This window comes from Oncorhynchus tshawytscha, linkage group LG24 (genome assembly GCF_018296145.1).
Source record: "Oncorhynchus tshawytscha isolate Ot180627B linkage group LG24, Otsh_v2.0, whole genome shotgun sequence".
Lineage (NCBI taxonomy): Eukaryota > Metazoa > Chordata > Actinopteri > Salmoniformes > Salmonidae > Oncorhynchus > Oncorhynchus tshawytscha.
Window position 1 is genome coordinate 7431599 of NC_056452.1, and position 26663 is coordinate 7458261.

Consider the following 26663-nt stretch of genomic DNA (forward strand, 5'->3'; position numbering starts at 1 on the left):
AGCTGCTGGCTCTGCTTTGACTGGAAGGGTTTCTCCGGGAAGAGTGTCATTCACATCCCAGCGCTCCTTCGGTTACTTCCAAAGCAGACTTCTTCCCTGTAGACTGGACATTGTCCAAAGATTTGGAACATAGGGAAGAGAGAGAGAGAGAGAGTTAGCCTGCTTGTGTGTTTGAGAGAAAGAGTTTGAGAGTTTGAGAGAAAGAGTTTGAGAGTTTGAGAGAAAGACAGGAGAGAAGTGTACGGGACCACAGAAGGACAGGGCAGACAGAGAAGTGTACGGGACCACAGAAGGACAGGGCAGACAGAGAAGTGTACGGGACCACAGAAGGACAGGGCAGACAGAGAAGTGTACGGGACCACAGAAGGACAGGGCAGACAGAGAAGTGTGTGAGTCAGGGGACAGAAAGCAGAAAATACTGAACAAGGGGTTCGAGTGAAGTAGAAAAAAACAATTGAGAAAGCATCTCTTTCCGGCGTCTAATTCCTTTGAATACACAGTCCTTTGGCTTATTTTCAGGTCTTCATCCAGAAAACAATCCAGAAAGTCATGGAAGTGGAAACATCCAGCCTGCACTTGGAGCTGCAGGAGCAGCAGCAGACCCTCACCGAGATCTCAGACGACGAAGTCAACCTGCCACCGTCGGATGACGAAGACTTTGGTGCCGCCAAGGAACGTTCGTTGGTGGCGCTCGCCGTGTCCGAGGGTGACCAGGAGGAAAAGGAAGAGGATAAAGTGGGCGCCCAGGTGAACGGCGTTATGGTCCTGGCTCTGTTGGACAAGATCATCGGGGCGGTGGACCAGATCCAACAGACGCAGAGTGGCCTGGAGGCTCGGCAGCAGGACATGGAGCGGTCAGTGACGGGGATCCAGGGCGAGCTCACCAAACTGTCCAAGAGCCACAGCACCACGTCCAACTCAGTCAACAAGATGCTGGAGAAGGTGCGCAAGGTGAGCGTCAATGTGAAGACAGTGCGTGCCAACTTGGAGAAGCAAGGGGGTCAGATCAAGAGGCTGGAGAGCAACGAGAACGAGCTGCTGAAGAGGCGCAACTTCAAAGTCATGATCTACCAGGTGAGCGTTGGGTGAATGTGTTTGGGTGTGGAGTGGGGATGGAGGTGTGTGGGTGGTGGGGTGAGGGTGTGTGTGTGGATATGTGTGTCGATGGAGGGAGGCGTGTGGGGTGGTGTGTGAGTTGGTTGAGGGGGGAATTTGGCACAGCACGCCCGCTTGACACCGTGATGGGTGAGGATTGGGGACTATCATGAGGGTACTGGATTGGGGGTGGTTGGCAAACACACAAACAAGTGGAACTTCATGAAAAGGTTAATACTCAATTGACAGGTATTTTTTGCAGATGATAGTTTGCATATTACCCGGCTGAGTGTGTACTGGCGAGGGAGAGGAGTTTGGGGTGTGGCTCACCTCAAGGCATCATTGGCAAGTTACCAAATGACAGCTTGTTCTTTAATATGGATGTACTCCAAAAGGCAAACATGCCACTCAAAGATAAGTATATTTCACATCACACATCACTATGTTTGTAGGACACAATTGCCCCATGAAAGCAATCCATCAAGTAGGGGGAAAAAAATCTAGATTTGAACTTGAACTTCAAAAAAGCAGTTTAACCAGTGCCACATACATTTATTAATATGTTCTACTATGTCATATTTCTATGCAATATATGTGTCATTGTTTTGGTATACCTTGGGTGATCTAGGATTATATCATACCATGTGCCACACCCTATGGTAGAAGTAGGGTCATCCTTACAAATGTCCACTACCGACAAATCTCATGCCTTTGATCCTATTTGACATCCTACTGAGTTAAAACATACATGGCTTCACATGTGGATACAGCTCACTTCTTTGGTCATAAGGAATCTATAAGCCATCCCTTTTCTGTTTTATTTAAACAAAGATGGAAAATACCACCAGCACACTCTCGACTTCCAGATGTTTCATTTGAAAAGACACTTTGTAGTTTCGCAGCGAGCTCGGGAGTGCCGCGCAGTCTTTTTTTAGCCCGGGCCACGGCATAATGTGTAATGGCTTGCAGCTTTGCACAGCAGTGTGAGAACATTCAGAGTTTCCATCCTCCTGACTGTCTCGAGCACAGCTTGGGCAGAACCCCCCTCCTCCCTCTCTCTCTTTCTCTCTCTCTCTCTCTCTCTCTCACCCTCTCCCTTCTCTTTCTTGCTCTGTTCCCTTCCCCCTTTGCCCGTCTTTGAGAAAATGTTTTTGTCTGTGTGTGAGCTTGCCCACAGACACAGACACACACACACACACACACACACACACACACACACACACACACACACACACACACACACACACACACACACACACACACACACACACACACACACACACACACACGCACATACAACAAAGAGCTGTCCACTCTCCCATTTGTACAAGTCTTATTTTAACTACAAAAATGATTCAAATCAAATCATACCCAAATGAGGCAGGCATACCATACATATGATACACAGGAGCACACAAAACTCTTTCTCCTCTATTATGTTGAGAGATACACTGGCAACACAGGAACATTTAATCCACCACAGATGAGACTGCTGTACTGCAGAGAAGAATACTACATTCTTATAGGTTGACTCATAGGATGGCTTTTTTGGTTCTAATTTGATGAGTGGATTATTTCTCAATCAGTACCATAAATCATTTGTCTAGAAACGGATCAAATGGCAGGCGTAAAGCTAGTCTTGCTTTGAGCCTTCTAAAATGAAATATATATATTTTTCAATGTAACAATTATTACCCTAGGCAAGTCAGTTAAGAACTAATTCTTATTAACAATGACGGCCTACTGGGGAACAGTGGGTTAACTGCCTTGTTCAGGGGCAGAACGACACATTTTTACCTTGTCAGCTTGATCCAGCAACCTTTCAGTTACTGGCCCAACGCTCTAACCACTAGCCTACCTGCCGCCCTGGTTTGTTTTTGTATTTGTGTTTGTATTCGTGTGTAAGAATACATTCTGGGCTCTGTGGTGTAGAAGAGACTCCCTGAGATCCCTATCTAACTCAAAACATCACAGCCAAGTGTGACATGTCATCATATTCATCTTCATTAAAAACAGCAACCACAACGTATTCTGTTTTGTGCTACTTCACTTAGAGCCATCAAGGTCAACCCCCCCTACACACACACACAAACAAACACACAGCCATGAATGCTATCAATGTTTTTGCTACTTTGGGGCCATGAATACTGGATACAGTACACAGATAATATCTTTTTGGAGCATTCCATTTTTAAGGCTATTTGGAGGGGAGTTCACTGTTAGCGATTTTGGAGCATTCCATTTGTAGGCAATTTGGAAGGAAGGATACGGTTGGTGATGCCTTCCTATCTCACCCTGCCAAATAGTGTTAGGTGGTTCCGATGGCAAGATGTGTACACTTTCACTATGAGGGAGAGTCCACAAGGTGAAGTTTTCAACCCTTCCCGGTGATTGATACTCTGGGTGTGGTTCTTTGGGCTTTGTTTATTCGTTCCAGCCAGTGAGTGGTACTGTGTGTATCAGTGATGTAGAGGTCAAGCTAGGGACATAGAATATAGTGTGGGGATGCCTATTCTTACACAACACCAAGGGTGCGTCCCAAATGGCAACCTGTTCCCTACATAGTTCAGTACTCTAAACCAGGGCCCATAGCGAATAGGGTGCCATTTGGAACGCATCCCAGGAGTCAACAAGATACTGGTACCTATCAGAAACATGTTTCCTGTTAATGGATGAAAATGTAAATACACTTTGGGGTTTCTGTGCATCTTTCCAATGTTCTTTTCGAGCCTCCTTCTAAGAACTAACTCCAATTATGATGTCACGCCAAAATCATATATCAGTCGTTCCTGATATAATCTTTTTTTTCAACTCTCATCCAAGCCCTTAGGAAACCCTATCGAGCCGCAGCCCTCCTCTGATACTAGTAAAAACACGCAGTAACTCATCCTGAAGGGAAGGTAGAAAGTTGAGGGCACAGCTGGGGTGGCTTTGTAGTCGGCAGGAGCACTGGTATTTATCTTCCCTTTGCAAGTGCCTGTTTACCCTGTAGTCAGCACCCCCACCAGCCCACTCCCTCCGGGGGCCCCCAGGCTACCACAAGTGTAGTCACGACTCCCGGCTCAGCTGAAGCCCTCTATCTTCTGTGGTTGAACCGGAGAAGCTAACGCTAGGCTAATGCTAGGCTAAGCTAACATGAGAAGCCATTGGTATGCTAAATTAGACTAAACTAGGTTAATCTAAAGTAAGTAGGGGGAGTGAGTGGACCCTAATCAAATCAAATGTTATTAGTCACATGCCCCGAATACAACAGTGAAATGCTTACTTACGAGCCCCTAACCAACAATGCAATTTTAAAACAAAAAAACAAATAAGAATAAGAAATAAAAGTAAAAAGTGATTAAAGAGCAGTAGTAAAATAACAATAGTAAGACTATATTCAGGGGGGTACCGGTGCAGAGTCAATGTGCAGGGGCACCGGTTAGTAATATGTACATGTAGGTAGAGTTATTAAGGTCACTATGCATTGTGGTAGAAGCTGTTTAGAAGCCTCTTGGACCTAGACTTGGTGCTCTGGTACTACTTGCCATTCAATAGCAGAGAGAACAGTCTATGACTAGGTTGGCTGGAGTCTTTGACAATTTTTAGGGCCTTCCTCTGACACCGCCTGGTATAGAGGTCCTGGATGGCAGGAAGCTTGGCCCCAGTGATGTAGTGCCTTGCGGTTGGAGGCCGAGCTGTTGCCATATCAGGCAGTGATGCAACCAATGGCGCAGCTGTAGAACCTTTTGAGGATCTGAGGACCCATGCCAAATCTTTTCAGTCTCCTGAGGGGGAATAGGTTTTGTCGCGCCCTCTTCACGACTGTCTTGGCGTGCTTGGACCATGATAGTTTGTTGGTGATGTGGACAGCAAGGAACTTGAAGCTCTCAACCTGTTCCACTAATCTGTGTAAGCTCGGTCAGCGCATCAGCGAAATTGACGGCTCCCACCTCTCTATCAGCAGGAACAGCTGTGCTGTGTGTATGTGTGTGCGCGCATGTCATTTCTGTACATTTACTGTAAGTCCTTGTTTAATCTGTCTGATGCATCAGACTGGGCTTGGACAACTGACTGAATGTATGTGTTGCTGTGTTCCCCTCAGAGAGGCGCTCGGAATGGGGCTACACTTCAGTGAAATGTCACTGGAATGTGACAACTCCATGAAAGGGAGGGAGTGAGTGAGTGAGTGAGTGAGTGAGTGAGTGAGTGAGTGAGTGAGTGAGTGAGTGAGTGAGTGAGCTAGAGAGGGAGACAGAAAGAGAGAGAGAAAGAGAGAGGGGAGTGTGATAAGGAGATAAATAGGGAAGAGAGAGAGAGAGTAGTATGATTGGGGGATAAATAGAGGTAAATAAGAGCAACACAGGAACATTTAATCCACCACAGATGAGACTGTTGCGCTGCAGAGAAGAATACTACATTCTTATAGGTTGACTCATAGGATTACTTTTTGGTTTTTAATTTGATGATTGGATTATTTCTCAATCAGTACCATAAATCATTTGTTTAATTTGAAACTGATCAAATGGTAAGCGTAAAGCTAGTCTTGCGATGAGCCTTCTAAAATGAATATGTGTACGTGTGTGTGTGTCAGAGAAGGCTGGTGGGAGGAGCTATAGGAGGATGGGTTCATTGTATTGGCTGGAATGGAATCAATGGAATGGTACCAAACACATCAAACACACGGAAACAACGTGTTTTACTCCTTTCCTTAAATTCCGATCCAGCCATTACAATGAGCCTGTCCTCCTATAGCACCTCCCACCAGCTTCCTCTGGTGAGAGAGAGGGTCCATCTTCTTTGTGTAAGGGGTGCGTGATGCGGGTGTGTGTTTTGATTCAGAGCAGCACATATTTAGACAGCTGATTCATACCATCGGCATCTCCAGCTCCCCAGCTCTGCTCTGCTCTGCTCTCTCACCTCTACTACCATCACTCCACCCTAACTCCCATCCCACCTTCCTCTCTCCTACTCCCCCTACACCACTAACTATCACCCCTCCCTGCTACCGCCCTCCAGTCCTCCCTTCACCTTAACTCCAAACCCAACTCCATCTCTCCTACTCCCCCTCCACCCTAACTCCCACCCCTCCACACCACTACCAACCCCACCTAGCATTCCATGTATGTTACAAACCACATTTCCCTAAGGGACGATAAAGTATGCTGTTCTCTTTTATGTTTTCACAAACACACCTCCAAATTGTCTTCAAATGGAATGCTCAAAAAAGCAATTTTACTGTATCCAGTATTCATGCACGCAAAGTAGCAGAAACATTGATAGCATACATGGATGTGTGTGTGTGTGTGTGTGTGTGTGTGTGTGTGTGTGTGTGTGTGTGTGTGTGTGGGGGGGCTCTAAGAGAAGTCATACAGAAAACAGAATACGTTGTGGTTGGTGTTTTTAATGAAGATGAATATGATATGTCACATTTGGCGATCAGCAAATGTTTTGAGTTAGAGAGGCATCTCAGGGACTTTCTTCTACACTACAGAGCCCAGAATGTAGGCTTACACACACACACACACACACACACACACACACACACACACACACAATCCTTGATTCCCATTCAAAATCCTATTTACCCTAACCCTAACCTTAACCCCTAACGCCAACCCCAATTGTAACCTTAACCTCTTAGCCTAAAACAGCCTTTTTCTTTTCGGGGACCGGCAAAATGTCCCCACTTGTCTGAATTGTCCTTGTTTTACTATCCTTGTGAGGACTTCTGGTCCCTACAAGATGAGTAAAACCAAAAACACACAGACCATCCATTGTAACGACTAAACACAGATACCTGTAATTACTTATTCCCAGTCATTGCTGTTACATTCATAAAAATACTATGAGGTGTTCCATTCCATTCCCCTCCCAGGCATTTTACTTTCCGTAGCGTAGTCTCCTCCCACACCCACTGCGTCTAACAACACAACACAAGGGTGGCATAGGCCCATGAGTTTGGCCAAGCAAGACTATTTCCAAAGATAGAGGAAAGTAGTATAAATACAATACGTTATCCAATACGGTGGCCTACGTCTGCACTCAAGAACTTGCATGGACTTTTGTAGACACAATCCATTGCGAACTGTAACGAGCCTTTGCCACCGACTCCATTCTTTCTGTCCAGGCCGGTTTATGTACTGCTCTGTACCCTTAGACTTATGGTGACGCCCAATGGGATGACAGTCACCACCGTTGCCATGGCACCCCCCTTGTTACTCTTTCCAACAACAATGGATTTCTGTTCATGAAGAGATTCACGACTCCGTATGTGTGTGTGTGTGTGTGTGTGTGTGTGTGTGTGTGTGTGTGTGTGTGTGTGTGTGTGTGTGTGCGTGCGTGCATGAATGTACATGTGTTTGATCGGAGCCCCAGACAAAGTATGTAGAAGAAAAAAAAAACCTGGCTTCTCACAATGGCAAGCTGTATCTTGCAGTGGCATTGAAGGGCGTATGGTGAAAAGTGCTCAGAGTACTAGACACAGACCTGTCGGTATCTCGGGTAACCCTATAAAGAGGCACGGTTGCTAACCATAGCCATGTATAGCCCTGAGACTGCCATGGCTCGATATGCGGGGCATATTTACAGCCTTGAACATTCACAAAGACGAGCCTATTTAGCGATATCTAATAAGCAAATTCCCGTGAGCGGGACATCGAGCTGTTATCGACTTAACAATAAATGTATTGATATGTGTCAAATGACTGGCATTACCGTTGATCTGTTATGGGCCTTCCAAGAGGGGGGGATGGAGAGGGAGATGCAAATTGGGACACAAAAGGCCCTCAACAAACCCTCTTGTCCAGAAATGAAGCCGTCCTTCAGTCAGCTGTCACTTAATTGGTACAGTGAATTAACAAGCAATAATTTGCCACGACTGTCAAAGGACACAAGGGATAGTTCACCCAAATCACAAAATGACATTGACAATTCATAACCCAGTCTATGGACAATGTAAGACAGTGATCCATGCGTTGGTTTTGTTTACCTGACGACTTCTTTTGGGGGGTGAAATATCCTTTTAAACAACAACCACCCCATGACATCACGGCGGGCCGAAAGCCACAAGAGATAGAGTTTCGCAGGACAAAGACTTAGACCGTTGGTTCAAATCCAAGCCAACGTAAACAGGAACCCGATCCCATAAAGGCCTCTTCCTTCTCACAATCAAACAAGTATGTGATAGTCACTATTTATAGATTGCAGCCCCCTCCCCACCGACCCCTCCACCTCCAGTTCCCGTGGGCCCTGCGAGCGGCTACTCGAGCCGGAGTCACCGCTACGCCAGCTGTCTAGATGTGTCTTCTGTTTTCCTGCAATTCTGTCCGTTGACAAGCTCTCTGTCCGAACGTATGATGTCATACCGGAGAGGATAAGGCCGCTACCCTACCCGCCAAAGTCCCCCGAAAGAAACTCGCAAAAATGAATGTTGAATGTTCTACATTTTGGCTAGTAAGTGAGTTAAGAGAACCAAAGCATTCCTGATACCTTGCCTTATATGGCACTGTAGACCGGAGAGAGGTGAACAAATGGATTTGCCCTGTCAAAGACAAAGGTTTGAGTCTGAGAGTTATTGTCAAGGCAGCTTCTAACATGTACATTTTCATCATTGTGTTGTGAATCACTGGTTTCAATCTTGAATTCAAAGGGGCTTGTAATGGTAATAACATTACATTCGGCTGTATGTGAGCCATTTGGGTAGTGTGCAACACTAAAAAAGGTAAAACGAGAGGGCTGTTTGACACCACTGTCAAACACGTGAGTGAGGACTGTGTGTGTGTGTGTGTGTGTGTGTGTGTATATATCCAAAGAAGAAGGGGGCACTTACTTTAACATGGTTCCTCTCCACACAACTTCCCACTGGGCACAGACGTGAATTCAACGTGAACAAAAAAAACGTCACCATGTCATTGGATTTAGGTTAAAAGGTGAAAAAAAAAGACAAAATGCCTTTAAGTTGATGACTTCTTGCGAACCCAATCAGTTTTCCACGTTGATTCAACATCGTCATATTGATTTTGGGGGTTGAAATGACGTGGAAACAACGTTGATTCAACCTGTTTTTGCCCAGTGGGTTGAGTCTGCACTCAGACAAAGCATAAATCAAATTAAATCAAACTGTATTGGTCACATACACGTGTTTAGCAGATGATATTGCGGGTGTCGCGAAATGGTTGTGTTTCTAGCTCCAACAGTGCAGTAATATCTATCAAGTAATATCTAACAATACACACAATCTAAAGTAAAGGAATGGAATTAAGAATATATAAATATTTGGAAGTGCAATGTCAGAGCGGCATAGACTAAGATACAGTATTATAGGATAGAATACAGAATACACATGTGAGATGAGAAATGCAAAATATGTAAACATTATTATAGTGACTAAGTGTTCCACTATTAAAGTGACCTGTGATTTCAAGTCTATCTACATAGGCAGCAGCCTCTAATTTGATAGTGATGGCTATTTAACAGTCTGATGGCCTTGATATAGAAGCTGTTTTTCAGTCTCTCGGTCCCAGCTTTGATGCGCCTGTACTGACACCCTCTGGATGATAGCGGGGTGAACAGGCAGTGGCTCGGATGGTTGTTGTCCTTGGTGATCTTTTTGGCCTTCCTGTGACATCGGGTGCTGTAGGTGTCCTGGAGGGCAAATAGCTTTCCCTCTGTGATGCGTTCGGCAGACCGCACCACCCTTTGGAGAGCCCTGCGGTTGTGGGCGGTGCAGTTGCTGTACCAGGCGGTGAAAAAGCCAGACAGGATGCTCTCAATTGCGCATCTGTGAAAGTTTGTGAGGGTTTGAGGTGCCAAGCCAAATTTCTTCAGCCTCCTGAGGTTGAAGAGGCGCTGTTGTGCCTTTTTCACCACACTGTCTGTGTGGGTGGACCATTTCAGTTTGTCAGTGATGTGTACGCCGAGGAACTTGAAGCTTTCCACCTTATCCACTGCAGTCCCATCAATGTGGATAGGTGCATGATCTATCTGATGTTTCCTGAGGTCCACGATCAGCTCCTTAGTTTTGTTGATGTTGGGTGAGAGGTTATTTTCCTGGCACCACACTCCCAAGGCCCTCACCTCCTCCCTGTCTCATCATTGTTGGTAATCAGGCCTACTACTGTTGTGTCGTCTGCAAACTTGGTGATTGAGTTGGAGGCGTGCATGGCCACGCAGTCATGGGTGAACAGGGAGTACAGGACGGGGCTGAGCACGCATTCTTGTGGGGCCCCAGTGTTGAGGATCAGCGAAGTTGAGGTGTTGTTTCCTACCTTCACCACTTGGGGGCAGCCCATTAGGAAGTCCAGGACCCAGTTGCACAGGGCGGGGTTCAGAACCAAGGCCTCAACCTTAATGATGAGCTTGGAGGGGACTATGGTGTTGAATGCTGAGCTATAGTCAATGAACAGCATACTTATGTAGCGAGTTTCTTATGTACCACAGGAGAACCAAGAAATGAAGAGCGACACCACGGCTGTCTTTTAGGCTTTTATGTTGATCTGCAATAGTATTGTGAAAAGACAGGACAGGAACACATCAGTCTCCAATGCACCATCTGACAAGTTGTTCTTTCTCTCTCAGTGTTTTCTCGGACTCACACAATCACACTCATACATAAAGCCATAATGTATACTATAAAATAATAACCAGTCCTTAATACAGATAATGTATCATCTTAATTCCTAGACAATAGAACCATACCTGCAATAGTATTGTGAAAAGACAAGACAGGAACACATCAGTCTCCAACGCACCATCTGACAAGTTCTTCTACACAGGAGCATGAAGAAAGGTAAAACACATATCCTGTCTCACATCCCCAATACATTGCTAGGTGCTTTCAGTGTTGACAGTACCAAAATACAACAACTCATGTACAAAAACACTGCAACATAAACAAGTCACAACGTGAAATCGCCTCTATTCCATTCTGACCGTAGAGGACCAAACTACATCTCCCATAATGCAACGCCAGCACCAGTCGGCAGCTCAGCTAACCGTCTGCATCACAGAAAGGCATGCTAGCAAGCAACAGCAGCACTTTTAGCACTCTGTAAACTATATGTTTCAATAGTCTCACACTCCCTTATAACAATATCTACAGCATTAACCTTGGGATGTTTTATTTATTTCACATTATGGACTTCTACAAAGGAGTAATCTGCAACACATACCTTTCTCTCTCAGCGTTTTCTCGGACTGAGGAGAACGGGAGCTACGGGTAGTACCAGGGTGTTAGTAGGTGACACAAGCACCCAGATGAAATAAAATACATTTAATGAAACAAAACCCGAAGATGTTAACATCATTCAGCTACTTTAGCTGCCTACCTAACATCAACAGGAAGCACCAGTAGCGCAAGTTCCTGGCAATCATAGTGATCTGACTCCCCCCTTCTGTCTGAACTTGGAATATTCCTGTTAGTGGGCTTTGGCCACTGACCCTCAACCTGGTTGTTCTGTTCTGCGTTGTGTACTATTCTAATAATTTGATGTTTGATGGAATAACCATTTAAACTCTACTACACTTACATAGGTATTCCTCTTGTCCAGATGGGATAGGGCAGTGTGCAGTGCGATGGCGATTGCGTCGCCTGTGGATCTATTGTGGCGGTAAGCAAATCGAAGTGGGTCTAGGGTGTCAGGTAAGGCAGAGGTGATATGATCCTTGACTAGTCTCTCAAAGCACATCATGATGACAGAAATGAGTGGTATGGGGCGATAGTCATTTAGTTCCGTTACCTTTGAATTCTTGGGTAGAGGAACAATGGTGGACATCTTGAAGCTTGTGGGGACAACAAAGTATGTCCATAAACACTCCAGCCAGCTGGTCTGTGCATGCTCTGAGGACACGGCTAGGGATGCCGTCTGGGCTGGCAGCCTTGCAAGGTTTAACACGCTTAAATGTCTTGCTCACGTCGGCCCCAGAGAAGGAGAGCCCACAGTCCTTGGTAGCAGGCCGAGTCGGTGGCACTAGGTTATCCTCAAAGCAGGCGAAGAAGGTGTTTAGCTTGTCCGGAACCAAGGACGACCCCTGCGTTCACTCTACTGTATCAAGAATACTTTGGCACTACTAGCCATCTCACAAACTTAACCTAGCATGTTGTTGTTTTATATTCTAGCACAGTGATGTCAGTTCTTTATGACAAAAGTTGTACTTGTGACACTCCAGTTGTATGGTTCATTTGTTTCACTTTGGTTGGTTGAATGGACTTACTGTTGGTCTGCATCTGCGAAATTATTAAACTGTAACATTGACTAGCCCTGAAGTGTTTTGAAAATGCATATTTACAGCTTTACATCTCGAACAAGCACAAAGACAAGCCTATTTGCGATATCATATCTAATAAGCTAATTCCTGTAAGCGGAACATCAATACGAAATCATATGATCAGATTAGTGCATTTTGTTATTTAGGGCGTTTGTGAAGGGGAATCATCGGTTTGACTCACTGAGAAATCTTCAACTGGAAAATAGCAAGCTATTATTAGAAATGTAATGGTTTAGCATTATACTACCCCAGTATAGGCCTAATGCACTAACTATAACTAAACCACCTTACAATGCCATAGGAGAACAGCTGAAACTAGTTAGTCAGGGCAGCCCTTTTCCGAGGGGAAAAAAATAGAGGAGTCTGTAAGGGTGTGCTGCTTATATTTCAGGAGTCAGGGGTCAGCTAGTGTTGGCCAGGCATGGGCTTACTGTAGCTCATAAAGGAACTGTAAGGGAACTTCTCTTTGTGTTCAGCGAGACCTCACTGATGACCTCACAGTCAATTGATGAAGTAAAACAAAATCCCAATGTTCCTCATTGAAGAGCATTGCGTCATGTCCTTTGTACCGTATGCTCACTGAGTTACTCGGTTGTCCTTGTGATATGACATAGTGTGTCTACTGAATGATAAGCTGAATTAACCATCTTCCTCTCCCCTGCTCCACCCTCAGAAACCATTCAAGAGAGGGGTGGAAAAGTGTTCTGAAAACAGCTCAGGGAGTCCCAATACCAACAACATACGAAAGTCAAATTGCGCTCATCCCTATAGGAACAACAAGGTGGAGTCAAAGTGCACTCATCCCCAATAGGACCAGCATAGGGGAGGCAGTGAAGGTGTTGCTGTGGCCAGTTCGTGAACACAGGGCCGAGTAGGAGAGATGTCTCAACAACAGAGCTTGTGATTCATCGCTCTCCGTTCCCCCCGAGGGACCTCCGGCATGCCATAACTTTATATAGCAATCTCTCCTCTCCCTCTGTGACTCCGACGTTCTCTCTCTCTCCTCGTCGCTCGCTCTTTCTCCCCTACACACTGTATTACTCTTTCTCTCTTTCCACATGTTTTTTTTCTCTTTCTTTATTTTCTCTCTCGCTCTTTCAATCTCTTTCTTTCTCTATTTTCTCTCTTTCTTTCTCTAGTTTGTTTTCTCACTCTCTCTATATATATTTCTCTCTTTTTCTCACTGTGTCTATTTTCTCTCTCTATTTTCTTTCTCTCTCTATATTTCTCTCTTTTTCTCACTGTGTCTATTTTCTCTCTCTCTCTCTCTCTCTCTCTAAGGGCCAGGGGAAAATCAGAATGGAAAAAAGGAGCAGCCATTCTCCCCCAGTGGCTCTCTGTCACTGTTTGCCCATCGCATGCTTTCCCACACACACACACCCCTTAGGCACAGATCCAGGATCAGCCCAATCCCCTCCCCCAATTGTAATCTTAACCATTAGAGGGGGAACACACAACTGACCTTAGATCAGTGTCCCAGACTAGGCCTAATACGATCTTCAGTCAGTGGTTTGCTTTGGAAACTAGTGCCATTAATTCAAAAGTTAGTCCAGTGAAGGATTTCTATTTCAAGGCAGGACGTTTCTTTCATTTCAGGATGCGTCCCAAATGGCACCCTAATCCCTACACAGTGCGCTACTTTTGACCCGGGCTCAAAGCGACTTAAATTGAAGGGCATGAAATTATTCCTAAAAGGGATATTTGCTTTCTTTCTGCTTCTGTGCTAAAGATCGACATTTTCGTGATGCGTAAAAGGTTCAGATGTATGCAAAGAAGAATGTAAAACTGTTTTTGCTCCATGAAAACTGAAAAGGGAGGAGGACAGAGAGGGAGTGTCGGTGAGAGAGGAATTCCTCTGTAGCCCGGCAGACACACACAGTAAAGAAGCTGTACACATGGCAGTGATGAGTGGTTCTACAGCGATTGAGTTTTGGGGCTGGGCTGGGCTGGAGGAAAGCTTCCATGGTGAGCCTCACCCGGGTCCTCGAGCCTTGCCGCGGTCAAACGAGGTCCTCTGACACATGCCTGTTTGTAAAGTGCAATTTATTTTTCCTGCTGAGGTCGGAACGTGGAAATATTGACAAAGCATAGACTCAAGGACAGGCAGATACTCCCTGTCGGTATTAGATAGAACGTAGGGGGCCCGCCCACCTTGGGGTAAAACAACCCATGGTTACCTCGGTTGGTTACCTAATTTTTCAAACGTGATGTTCTTGTTGTTTGCTTGTTTTAGTCAATTACAAAACTACATTTAAGAAAAGCACAACATGTCTAAATATTACTTTTCATCTCTTTCTGCTCCCGAGCGTTCTCACTACTTAGAAAAACGTAATATTGTAGGGCTTCCCTCATGCACCTTTTCATAATGGAGTGCTAGCTAGCTACCAACTAAAACCTTAAGCTAGCCAAGACCAACAATACAAAACAGACTATACAGCTACTAGTAGTGACTAAAGTGTTTTGTACACACATAGCTATGAGAAGTCGACTTGGGTACCGGATCCCCACATTTCCCACGTCGAATAAGCCTGAAGCCACAGGGCTCTTCTCGCAGGCTCTATTTCCTACATGAAACGTAGGTCCGGATTAACAAAAAATTGACAAAGAGGTTGTGGCTCTTTTACAACGGGGGTCAATGTTAAAGAATGTTTGTTTCCCAATTTGTGGGCGTGGTCCGGGGGAATTCCTTATTATGATATGAATATTGACTCGGAATATACATGGAGTAAAGTATAGTGGTGATGGTAAGGATAGGGACATTAATATTACAATTACAACATGAAGGATAATTGTCTAGGAATTTTTATTGTACCCACCTATATCATTTTTGCACACGGATTACATTTGCACATCCCACCACCAAATCACTCCACAAGGCAGAAAAACAGACCAAAAGCAGAATAGGGTTGCGGATACTGGACAGCCAGAGAGAGGGAAGAGAGGGAGGTTGGGGGAAAAGAGAGAGAGAGGGGGGACACGTAGGCTTGTTAGTGAAAGAGTGGGACTTATTTGTGCTGACGGCACGGGGCTGCAGCCAGCTGATCTCAGCATATGAGTACCCCCCCCACCACAACACAATGACTAGACAGGCAGGCAGCAGTTCAACATGGGTCGCCTGTTTTTGACTTAGCTAGCCTCGCCAGCCCCCCACTGCCCGTTTGTGCTGCTTTCCCCAAAGCAGATACATGTTTAACAAAATAGACCTTTGCGTGTGTTAGTGTTGGTGGTCAATAGGTGGATAGTCAAATGTTTTTCTACATCCTGTAAATACTCTTTCTATACATACCACTGTTTAGTGGCGATGACATAGCCTGGTTAAACCAGACTGAACATGACGCTCGTTGTTGTCCCACATGAGTTTAACATTCAGTACAGTATGTACACTGGAGTGCATTGTGTGGTGTTGAATTATTGTGGATAGACCGCACTCACTCACTCACTCACTCACTCACTCACTCACTCACTCACTCACTCACTCACTCACTCACTCACTCACTCACTCACTCACTCACTCACTCACTCACTCACACACACACACACACACACACACACACACACACACACACACACACACACACACACACACACACACACACACACACACACACACACACACACACACACACACACACACACACACACACACTCTAAGTGGGTGGCAGAGGCACTCAGAGAGTGTGAGTGTAACCGCACTGTAAACACCTTTGAGACAGATAACTTTTCCACAGGCCATGTCTCAGAGCTCGTGCACCACTCTCTCCATGACTAAGACTAAGTGAATGAAGGAGGGGGAGGGAGAAAGGGAGAGGGGAGGGGGAGGGAGGAAAGAGATGGTAAGAGAGAGAGAGACAGAGAAAAGAGAAAGAGGAATTGAGAGATGGAGAGAGGGACAGAGATGGAGAGAGGGACAGAGAGAGAGAGAGAGAGAGAGAGAGATAGAGAGAAAGGAATTAGAGGGAGATGGAGAGAGAGAAAAGAGAAAAGAGGAGAGAAATAAGGAGAGAGAGGAGAAGGAAAGAGAGAGAAAAATAGACTGTATTCACCACTGCGGTCCCAGCACACGAAGCAGCGGGTTGGAGGGAGTTTCTCTGTGGTGGTTGCTAAGGACAACAGAAGAGTGTGTGTATACAGTACACTGTAGCTGTGTATCAGTGGTGGTAGAATGGAACGGTCTGAAAGGGGAGGTCTGAAATCAGTGAAAAACCATATGCAGACACACACACACATTACCCCCACCATCCTACATGCACAGACACACCACACCCTGCCTTGACTGACACCAAGCAGCACAAGATAAAGATTGCAGCCCATGTGATGATGAAACATAAATCATAGACTACTCCCAACACTACAGGACACATTTAACCCTGGAACAGAGTGTTTTGCAATGCCTGCCATTTGTAATTGATGGGCAAAGTTCAAATCTAATATGGCAATGTTACTGTATGTATTGGGCAAGTTTTTGTGCACAAGCTCACATGCGCACACACACACAGGCATACATACCCCCCCCACCACCTTCCTGCCTTTCTGTCTATTGGTCTCTCCCTCGTCGGCTTCTGTCTCTCGGTCTCCCCCTCGTCGGCCTGAGAGAACAATGTCCTTTTAAAATCAGGAGGGGTCAGGATATCAGTCACGCCAAGGTGAATGCCTGGCTTCCTGTCACACTCCGGTTGTAGCCCTAATGGCACCCTATTCCCTTTAAAGTGCACTACCTTCGACCAGTCAAAAGTAGCGCACTTCATAGGGAATAGGGTGCTATTTGGGACGCAGTTCACTCTTTTTTCCATGTACACACTTTCCTCCGTTACACCCCCCCGTTTTGGCTCCTCAAGAAGCCTTATATAAGTGCCTTGACCTCTGAACTTCCGTTCTTTGAAGTTGCACACTGACAGATTGGAGGTCTCCCGAGCTGGGCCGGGCAGAGGTATTCACTGTAGGGAGGCAGATTAAAGTCAAGAAAGGGCACATATGTCTAGTTTTTACCATCCAATATCTAAAACTCAATAGCTTAATCATATTTTGTATTCGGAGGGTTATTTTCACACAAGGTGGGTGGGGGGAGAGGGATTTAGGCAGGTATGCTGTGGAACTTGTAGGCCTGTGCATCACAGGAGGCTGCTGAGGGGAGGACGGTTCATAATAATGGCCGGAAAGGAGCAAATGGAATGGCATCAAACCCCAGGAAACCCTGTGTTTGATGCATTTGTTACCCCTCCACTTCTTCCGCTCCAGTCATTGCCACGAGCCCGTCCTCCCCAATTAAGGTGCCACCAACCTCCTGTGCTGTGCACGTACGTGCCTGGTGGTCTCAAGCCGATTTGATCAGTACGGTAGGAGTAAATGGGATTTGAAATAAGAAAAGGTTAGGTCGAGTCCTTACATAGACCTGCAATGAAAAAGGCTGTTGTAACAGACTGTAAAAGCCTGCGCTAAGAGCCCATTAGCCTTATATTTTATGAAAGTTGTCCCCGGGGTTGAACAAATACGAACAAATTTGATTGGTTTGGTTAGTGACTTGGCTGCTAGGCTTGTGCAATATACATTTTATACCGTATACCAGGGTATTTCAAAATACCAACGGTATGATTTTCTATACTGACAACAGAAACCAACAACAGAGACATTACAGCAGCGACATTACAGCAGAGACATTACAGCAGAGGCATTGCAGCAGAGACATTGCAGCAGAGACATTGCAATAGAGACATTGCAGCAGAGACATTACAGCAGAGGCATTGCAGCAGAGACATTACAGCAGCGACATTGCAGCAGAGACATTGCAGCAGAGACATTGCAGCAGAGACATTGCAGCAGAGACATTACAGCAGAGACATTGCAGCAGAGACATTGCAGCAGAGACATTACAGCAGAGGCATTACAGCAGAGGCATTGCAGCAGAGACATTGCAGCAGAGACATTGCAACAGAGACATTGCAGCAGAGGCATTGCAGCAGAGACATTGCAGCAGAGACATTGCAATAGAGACATTGCAGCAGAGACATTGCAGCAGAGGCATTACAGCAGAGACATTACAGCAGAGGCATTGCAGCAGAGACATTGCAATAGAGACATTGCAATAGAGACATTGCAATAGAGACATTGCAATAGAGACATTGCAGCAGAGACATTGCAGCAGAGGCATTACAGCAGAGGCATTACAGCAGAGACATTACAGCAGATGCATTGCAGCAGAGGCATTACAGCAGAGACATTACAGCAGAGGCATTACAGCAGAGGCATTACAGCAGAGGCATTCAATCCCCTCCTGCATCAAGATCCCTGTTGCCTAAATTGTTTTGTGTGTAAAAAAAAAGTGGTCATAAAATGTTTGCCCCTAGTGTGCACATTCGGTAATAACTCATACGGTCTGGTACAGAAACGGTATGACGGTATGAAAATCGAGATACCGCCCAACCCTATTTGCTGCTCGTTAAACCACGCCCCTTGACCTTTTCACCAGAACCAATTGGAATCGTTCTGCCCTACAGAACAACTTTGATAACATACAAGGCTAGGAAATTGTTTCAAGAAAACCCATGTTATGCTTGTGATATAAATCAATGTAAGACTCTCTTTCTGGCAGAATCCCAAATGGCACCATATTCCCTTTTACAGTGCACTACTTTTGACCAAAGCCCTATGAGCCCTGGTCATAAGTAATGAACTACATGGGGAATAGGTTGCCATTTGGAACGCAACCCCTGTGTACTACTAAGGAAATAAGGGTTCATCAGTCAAGGTTGCGTTTACCCTCGACACCAATAGAACACAATGCATGACCAAAAGTATGATCCCAGTCACAGAACAATGAAACACAATAGGGAGTTCTCCTCTCCCACCTGCTTTGACGCTCCAGTTGTTTTTTCCCCAATATCGATGCAAGCACATGGTTTTCCAGACAGCCGTAAAAGCATCATCACCTTTGTGCTTATCAAAATAGCTGGCGGTGTCTCCCTCGTTTAACTCAGCCAAAAGGTATTTCTCCCCCCCCACCGAGCCCTTTTGTTAATGCCTTTTACTGTTCCTGTTTTCCTAACGGTGGGGGTTGGGGGGGAGGAGACAATGCACAACATTAGCTGGAGACCCATAGGAGCCATATGGCAGTGTAAGCGAGTGACTCAGTGAGATTGCCGTGATGGAAAAAAAAAAAAAGAAAATGTCTTTTCCATTAACAAGCCGGAGCATTGTACACGGGGTTTGGCAGAACGCAGGAACACACGCACACGGGAAAAGAGCGAGGGGTTTGTGAGCCTGGAATGCGAGGAACAGGAAGAGGGAGAGGCATGCCAGGACGATGAGAAGGGACGGGTGGGAAAGGGGAATGGGTGGAATGGAAGAAACGACAACAAAGACTTGAAACGTGCCTGTGCTGTTCAGAAACACTCGTTGAGGCAGGTCAAGATATCAGCTGCTTCTCAAAAACACCTATCTGGTGGGTTAGAGCATGAAAATAATGGCCTCCTCCACTATTTTACCTTTATTTAACTAGGCAAATGAGTTAAGAACAAATTCTTATTTGTTCAGAACAATAGATTTTTACCTGGTCAACTCTGGGATTCAATCTAGCAACCTTTCGGTTACTGGCCCAATGCTCTGACCACTAGGCTACCTGCCACCCCTAGGTTAGATTAATTGATGACTTTCTGTCCATCCTCGTGTCAATAAGGCATTAACAGCAGTGGAGCCTGTCCTTTGTACACGTGAACGAATTAAACATTTGTTAAAGAGCATACTTCCACGTTTTAAAGAGCATACTTCCACATTTAAAAGAGCATACTTCCACGTTTTAAAGAGCATACTTCCACGTTTTAAAGAGCATACTTCCACATTTTAAAGAGCATACTTCCACATTTTAAAGAGCATACTTCCACATTTTAAAGAGCATACTTCCACATTTTAAAGAGCATACTTCCACGTTTTAAAGAGCATACTTCCACGTTTTAAAGAGCATACTTCCACGTTTTAAAGAGCATACTTCCACGTTTTAAAGAGCATACTTCAACATTTTAAAGAGCATACTTCCACATTTTAAAGAGCATACTTCCACATTTTAAAGAGTATACTTCCACGTTTTAAAAGAGCATACTTCCAAGTTTTAAAGAGTGTACTTCATTCCTCATTGGAAAACCCCCCCGAAAACATTTGGTCTGCACATGGGAGTTACACACAGACGTTTCGGTTGAAAGCTGTCTTTAGTGTCTAGGTTCCCCAGTTCCAGACAGGTGATGTGATGCAGTGAGCCTTGGTGAGGAGACGGCGTCCGACTCTGAACATGTGGCAGCCTGCAGGTAGCTCAGAGGCCTTGAAATCACCATGTTCCTGACAGGAAAAGCCTGGAGGCCTCTCCACCCCTTCAAGTGTGCACGTGTGTGTGCACAAACATTTACAAGTGTGTGTGTGTGTGTAATAATAATAAAAATGCGTGTGTGTACATTAAGAAAGTGCGTGTGTGTGTGCAGTGCAAAGGAGGCGAGGAACATGACTCACCAGCATCAGGAATACAGGCGTTAAACAATAGAGTAATTAAGGTAGACTGATTGCTTCTGGCAAGGCCGGGATCCAATACAACGCTTGGATGCTGAAGGTTACTTTTTTTTCATGCCAAAGGGAGACACGACAGTGGAAAATGTAATGGTTTTGTAGTGGAGTGGAAATATGGAAACAGGGGTGGGGGGTGGGGGGGGTTGGGGGGGCATTGTTGGGAGAGGAGAGGTGTTCGGGATCTCAGGCTTCATCACACCCACTGCACCAGGGTTTCCGCACACACACACGTGGACACACACTGTCTGCTTCACACGCACACACGCTCACAAACACACACATGCGCACACACAAGTGTTTTACCGGTACAAACCCAGGGCAAGGGTTCCCATGTGGGATTCTCATGTCAGACTATTTTAAGACAGAAACGAATGCAAGATCCAAGTCCAAACAAGTATTACTGTTGCTTTGAAGTTCAAAGTTAAAGTTCCTCATGAATGTAGTCAAAGAGAGGCTAGTGTTTGCAATACACATGTGTAACTTCAGATACCCATGCCCTGAATAATTTGACTATTATTGTCAATAATATATGTGTGTGTGTGTGTGTGGGGGGGAGGCATATTTATTGGTCTAAGAAAACAAATTTATTGGTCCAAAAACATATTCTCTGACGTACAGAGCATGTCTATCATCTGCTTTAACAGCGTCATGTCTCCTCTTATCTGCAGGACGAGGTGAAGATTCCCTCTAAACTGACCGTGTCAAAGTCCATGAAGCTCTCAGAGCTTGTGGAGGGAGGACGAGGCAGCGTGCTGGACCTGAAAGAAGGAGCCGAGGAGAACGGAGAGGAGGGAGAAGAGAAGCCCCACTTGGACCTCTCCTCTGACGAGGAGGAGCTGGAGATCGAGGACGTCATCGAGGAGTCGCGCGCCGAGCGCATCAAGCGTAGCAGCCTCCAGCGCGTACAAAACATCAAAAGCGCCTTCTCTAAGGAGAAGATGGGCTTGACCAAGGAGAAGATGACCAAGACCAGGGAAAAGATGGGCTTGACCAAGGAGAAGATGACCTTGACCAAGGAGAAGATGGGCTTCAACAGGCAGAAAACCAATAAGGAGAACGTGGAGAAAATCCCGAAGCCAAATGCCAAAGAGAATTTCGACAAGACCAAACAACACGCCAAAGAGAATTTCGACAAGACCAAAAAAAATGCCAAAGAGAACTTCGACAAGACCAAGCAGAAGACCAAGGAGAACCTGGAGAAGACGCGCCACAACATCGAGAAGAAGATGGGCAAGCTGGGCACGCGCATGAGTGTCAACCCGGAGCAGAAGGAGAAGATGAAGGTGTCGCGGCAGAAGGTGATGAAATCCTTTACCCCCGACCACACCGTCTACGCCCGCGACAAGACCGCCATCTACAAGGTGCCTCCCTTCACCTTCCACGTCAAGAAGTTCCGCGAGGGGGCCATGGAGCCCGTGGAAGTCCAGGGGACGGAGATGGTGGAGGTATCCCAGGACCTGAACCCTTTTCAGGGACTGGAGGATGACTGCCACGAGGGGCGTGTGGATCTGGACGTGGACGTGGATATGATGAATGGAGGAGGAGAGGAGGAAGGGATGGAGGATGAAGAGGAAGAGGAAGAGGACGAGGAGGACAGCCATTCCCTGCAGGAGATGCACGAGGACTCTGAGCATGTGCTGGTGGAGCGGGATAGGGACAGCGACTAGGTGAGGAAGTGGAGGAAGAGGAGGAAGAGGAAGGTGAACGAGACAACTTGCCTAATCCCAAAACTGCCCACTAGAACCAAACCCCCTGAGTGCCTTGTGTAGATCTAAAAAGGACTGGATAGGTAGAAGCAATGCGGTAATAGCTACCTGTTGTCTTCTGCTGTATTTCTTGCACCTGTCCAATCCACTTTACAAAAGTGTCTAAGGGGGAGGGGCTAGGGATTGATTTTGGGATTGGGTGCTAGAGAGGCCATGAAGAGAAGAAGAAAAGGAAGAAGAATGAGACAACAAACAACAACATGGGGTTGGAAGGGAAAGAAAGGGAGAGAATGGGGTGGTAAGGAACACAGCATAAAGTTTCTATGCCGTGAACAAATTATTACTCAGAAGGGGTGTGGCCATATCCCTTGGGAGCGAACAGTATAATATTCCATCAACTTCCAGAATCATGTTTAAGTTGAAACGCTAACGTCACTCACAAAAGCTGTGAATGGAAGTTAGTAAAAGTGCTAATTTAGTTGACACCTGTATGTTAGATATTTCAGTAACTCTTTAGTAACAGTCTAAAAAAAAAGGATAACACAGACCATTAAATGATGGGAAAGTGTGGCCACTTCGGTTTTGAAATGATTTGTTTCTTGAAAGGTCATCAAGCGTAAAAAGCAAGCATGAAAATGAAAAATCTTCATAAACGGCATCGGGTTAAAGTAAATAAATCCACAAATACGAATATAATTATTTTAAATATCTTAAATGACCACGTTTCCCTGAATTTGATTATATAATCTTGAAGCCCAGTAAAAAACAGTATGGGACTGGATCCAGGAAGTAAGGATCCAGGAAGTAAGGCCAAATAGGCAGTCACTTTCCCATTGTATGAGTGATTATAAAATGTCAAAGCACTGCATTAATATATTCACAAATGCTTACATCAGTTTACCAATCTACAAACAACCAAAGTTTGACGTAAAGTTTACAGTGACATACCATTTTTGACAGAATAATGAATGATTATGTAGTGCTTTTGGATATTTTATTAATATGTATTTTGAAGACTTGATTTAGGCCCCCGATACGATGAAAGTATCACTTCATTCTTAATATTATTACCCCCCCCCCCACACACACACAGACACTTTACCTGTAGGTATGGTGAATATGACCAGTTCATGTAATTTGGGTGTATTTTCTTGATAAAGATGGCATCTTATACCGTCACCTTTTTGTTGTTTGTGAAGAAAGAGTCTAACAAAGGGGTCTGCGCTCAAATGAAGGATCCTGACATCTGCAAGAAACACAAAATGGTTGTGAGACGTTTACGGAAAGTCACTCGTGCTGTAGGTAGACTACGCACACATGTATTCATTCACTGCCTGAGTTTTAGATAAGAAAGGACATTCTGGTGAAATCTCAAGTCATTAAAAGCTCTTTTTTTTTTTTTTACGTGACAACAAAGATAAAGGAGCAATTTTATACGATTTCTTCACAATCCTGGTGGAAAAATGTCAATCCTGCCACTGGTGTGCTATATAAACCCTGTACAATAGCAATCATTTGTTTTATCAATGTTTTATCAAAGTTTCTTACGTGTTGAGTTGACGGTAGACTAACCAGCCACTTACAGACTCATTTTCCCAACACTTTTTGAACGTCTACTCTCTTTAAAAGTGTTTTGATGAGGTCCACCACCTAGTGGCAATGTATGGTATTAAACCTAGGGACATTTAAAGAGCAGCAGTGCTGACACCAGCATCTCCTTACGAAAGCCGCCCATCAACTAGTACTTTTTCACTGATGTAGGAGCAACCCTTAAATCCCAATGGGCTGATACCAGGCACTTGTTTTCCCTAACATTTTTAACCTGGCTGATGCAAGTCAACTGTACTTTGATTCTCTTGTTGCGTTTAGAATCAGTGTTTTTAATGTCCAATTCAACCCTTTTTAGTTTTATTGACACGTTCAATTGTTTTGTGAAGAGATAATATAAGGCTGGGGTTCAATCTAATCCTGACCTAATGTGTGCATGCTCACAGACTCACAGTCACTGGTTATTCCATCAGCACATAAATGCACCATCACCGTTGTTAATGATCTCATACAGACGAGTTCTCTATTTTACTTTAAAAACGTACATTTTAAACTAAACAGATAAATTGTTGGATTAATTGATCGAAGGCGAGGTGAAACATACTTTTCCTCCAAACTGTAACAAAGGGGGAGACAGTACTCCAGTATCATTGATGTCCTGGGTCTTGTTCATTGTGGCATAGAACAGAAAACATTTAAAAACGGAACAGGGAAATGAACGTTTCTTATTGGACAAGGTAGTCCCTACCTAAAAAGTCAATTTTCTTTCGCTTGGTGCTTAATGAACACGGCCCAGTTTCCAAACCCAGATCTGAATAATCCTGTTTTTTTCCTACCATTCATTTCCGTGTATGTAAGTGTATATAATGTCAATCACTGCCATAGCAGTGCAACTGCCTTTATTGCAAAACCAGTGAACCTTCATTTGCTTCCGCTGTCTCCAAACCCTCTGTGAAAATACTTAAGCAACAAACAGCCATGAATGACATTTTATACTTACTTTGTACACAAAGCTTAAATAACATTCAGCAACTATGATTTTTTTTAAACAGTGCCTTTCCGGCTTTTAATAAGAGACAATTGAAATCAACTGTGTCTCTTTTTCATGTTGGTTAAATAATGCATATGAAATCTGTACCATGTAATGACTCATTCCCTAACCACTAATACTTTAATAAAAGCTAATTTGATTCACAATTGCTGTATGTCCTCATTGAAAACACTGGGATGATGATCCTAAATGAAAAACAAGCGGTAGTGTATCCTTGCAAGTACAATTTATTTTACTTTTGATTAAGTTGTTGCATGTGGTACAAGTAACATTGTGAATATTATTTAGCAAACATAAACCACAGAGATCAAAATTGTCTATAGGTGTATGTGGTGCACGAGTCTCACTATCTTCCATACCAAGTTTTCCAAATACACACTTTTCAGTTATAGTGCAAAATATACCGCAACAACTAAGTCAAAATACTTTAATGATCAACTACAAATGAACTGTTCAGTGGTGTTCCGCTCCCGGACTGACTCAACTAAGCTCGATGATGATTGGTCCCTTTCATCTGTCAATCAAACTTCCACCATTGACATGTACACGTGTCTCATCATTACGCGTTCACGTTCATTCGAGAACCAAAGGCTCAGTCTGTTACACTCAGTTTTAATTACACCTCTGTATATGCAAATGAAGTACATTTATTATGCACTCTTAGAAAAAAAGGGTTCCAAAAGGGTTATTCGGGTGTCCCCATAGGATAACCCTTTTTGGTTCCAGGTAGGAGCCTTTTGAGTTGTGGAAACCTCTGTGGAAAGGTTCTTCAAAGGGTTCTCCTATGGGGACAGCCGAAGAACCCTTTTAGGTTCTATATAGCACCTTTTTTTCTATGAGTACTGTACTCTATGATATCTGCAATCCCAAATCATTCTCTAAAGCTCACAACAATGGTACCAGCAGACGACAGCTTTATCACTGAGTAGGTGTCAGTATCTCCACAGAGGTTCCAACACAAACAAAGAATCCAGGATAGAAGGACTTAGTGAATGTGGTCTGGACTCTGTGGAGGAGGGTCATTGTGTCAGAGATGCTGTAGAAGGACAGTGTTCCTGCCACGTAGTCCAGGTGCACCCCTATTCTGGAGGCGCAGGGGACAGGGATATCAGTCCTGTTATTACTGTGGATGAAACAGCGGCTGAATGAAGAGCTGTATAACCTCCAGGATCGATCATTACCTCCCAAAGCACACACTCATGACTATCTTCTTTTGTGCTGATCCGTTTATATACGAGACAGCTACATGAACCCCTTCCCCGCTCCACTCTACCTTCCAATAGCAAGTTCCAGAGAGACAGTCTCTACACAGCACCTGTTGGTAGGAGGGATATCCGTCTGGATGGTTCGGACAGGACTGGGCCTAATCTCTCCTGGCAACATTACTGTTCTCCATCGAACAGACACAGGCTAGTGTGTGCTGTATTGGGATCCAATGTCAGCTGGCAAGAGTCTAAGAAGATGAAAAATAA

General features: G+C 44.8%; 1 protein-coding gene across 2 annotated transcripts; it reads left to right on the forward strand.

Annotated features, from left to right (window-relative positions):
* Window positions 1-28: 28 nt before the first annotated feature.
* On the forward strand, window positions 29-25337 carry LOC112223784 (caveolae-associated protein 1). 2 transcript variants are annotated; one of them, XM_024386986.2, is made up of 3 exons: window positions 29-476; window positions 522-1074; window positions 21555-25337. In XM_024386986.2, the coding sequence occupies exons 2-3, from the start codon at window positions 550-552 to the stop codon at window positions 22551-22553; spliced, it is 1524 nt and encodes a 507-aa protein (XP_024242754.1). In that variant the 5' UTR covers window positions 29-476; window positions 522-549; the 3' UTR covers window positions 22554-25337. The 2 variants fall into 2 exon arrangements, with proteins under 2 accessions (XP_024242754.1, XP_042161193.1); XM_042305259.1 differs by having other exon boundaries at window positions 29-1074.
* Window positions 25338-26663: the final 1326 nt, after the last annotated feature.

What these genes read in the sequence shown, in the direction of transcription:
- LOC112223784 (XM_042305259.1), top strand. Translation starts at nt 550, where the DNA reads ATGGAAGTGGAAACATCCAGCCTGCACTTGGAGCTGCAGGAGCAGCAG. An exon ending in TCAAAGTCATGATCTACCAG is followed by an intron (nt 1,075 to 21,554) that starts GTGAGCGTTGGG and finishes TCTTATCTGCAG; the next exon opens with GACGAGGTGAAGATTCCCTC.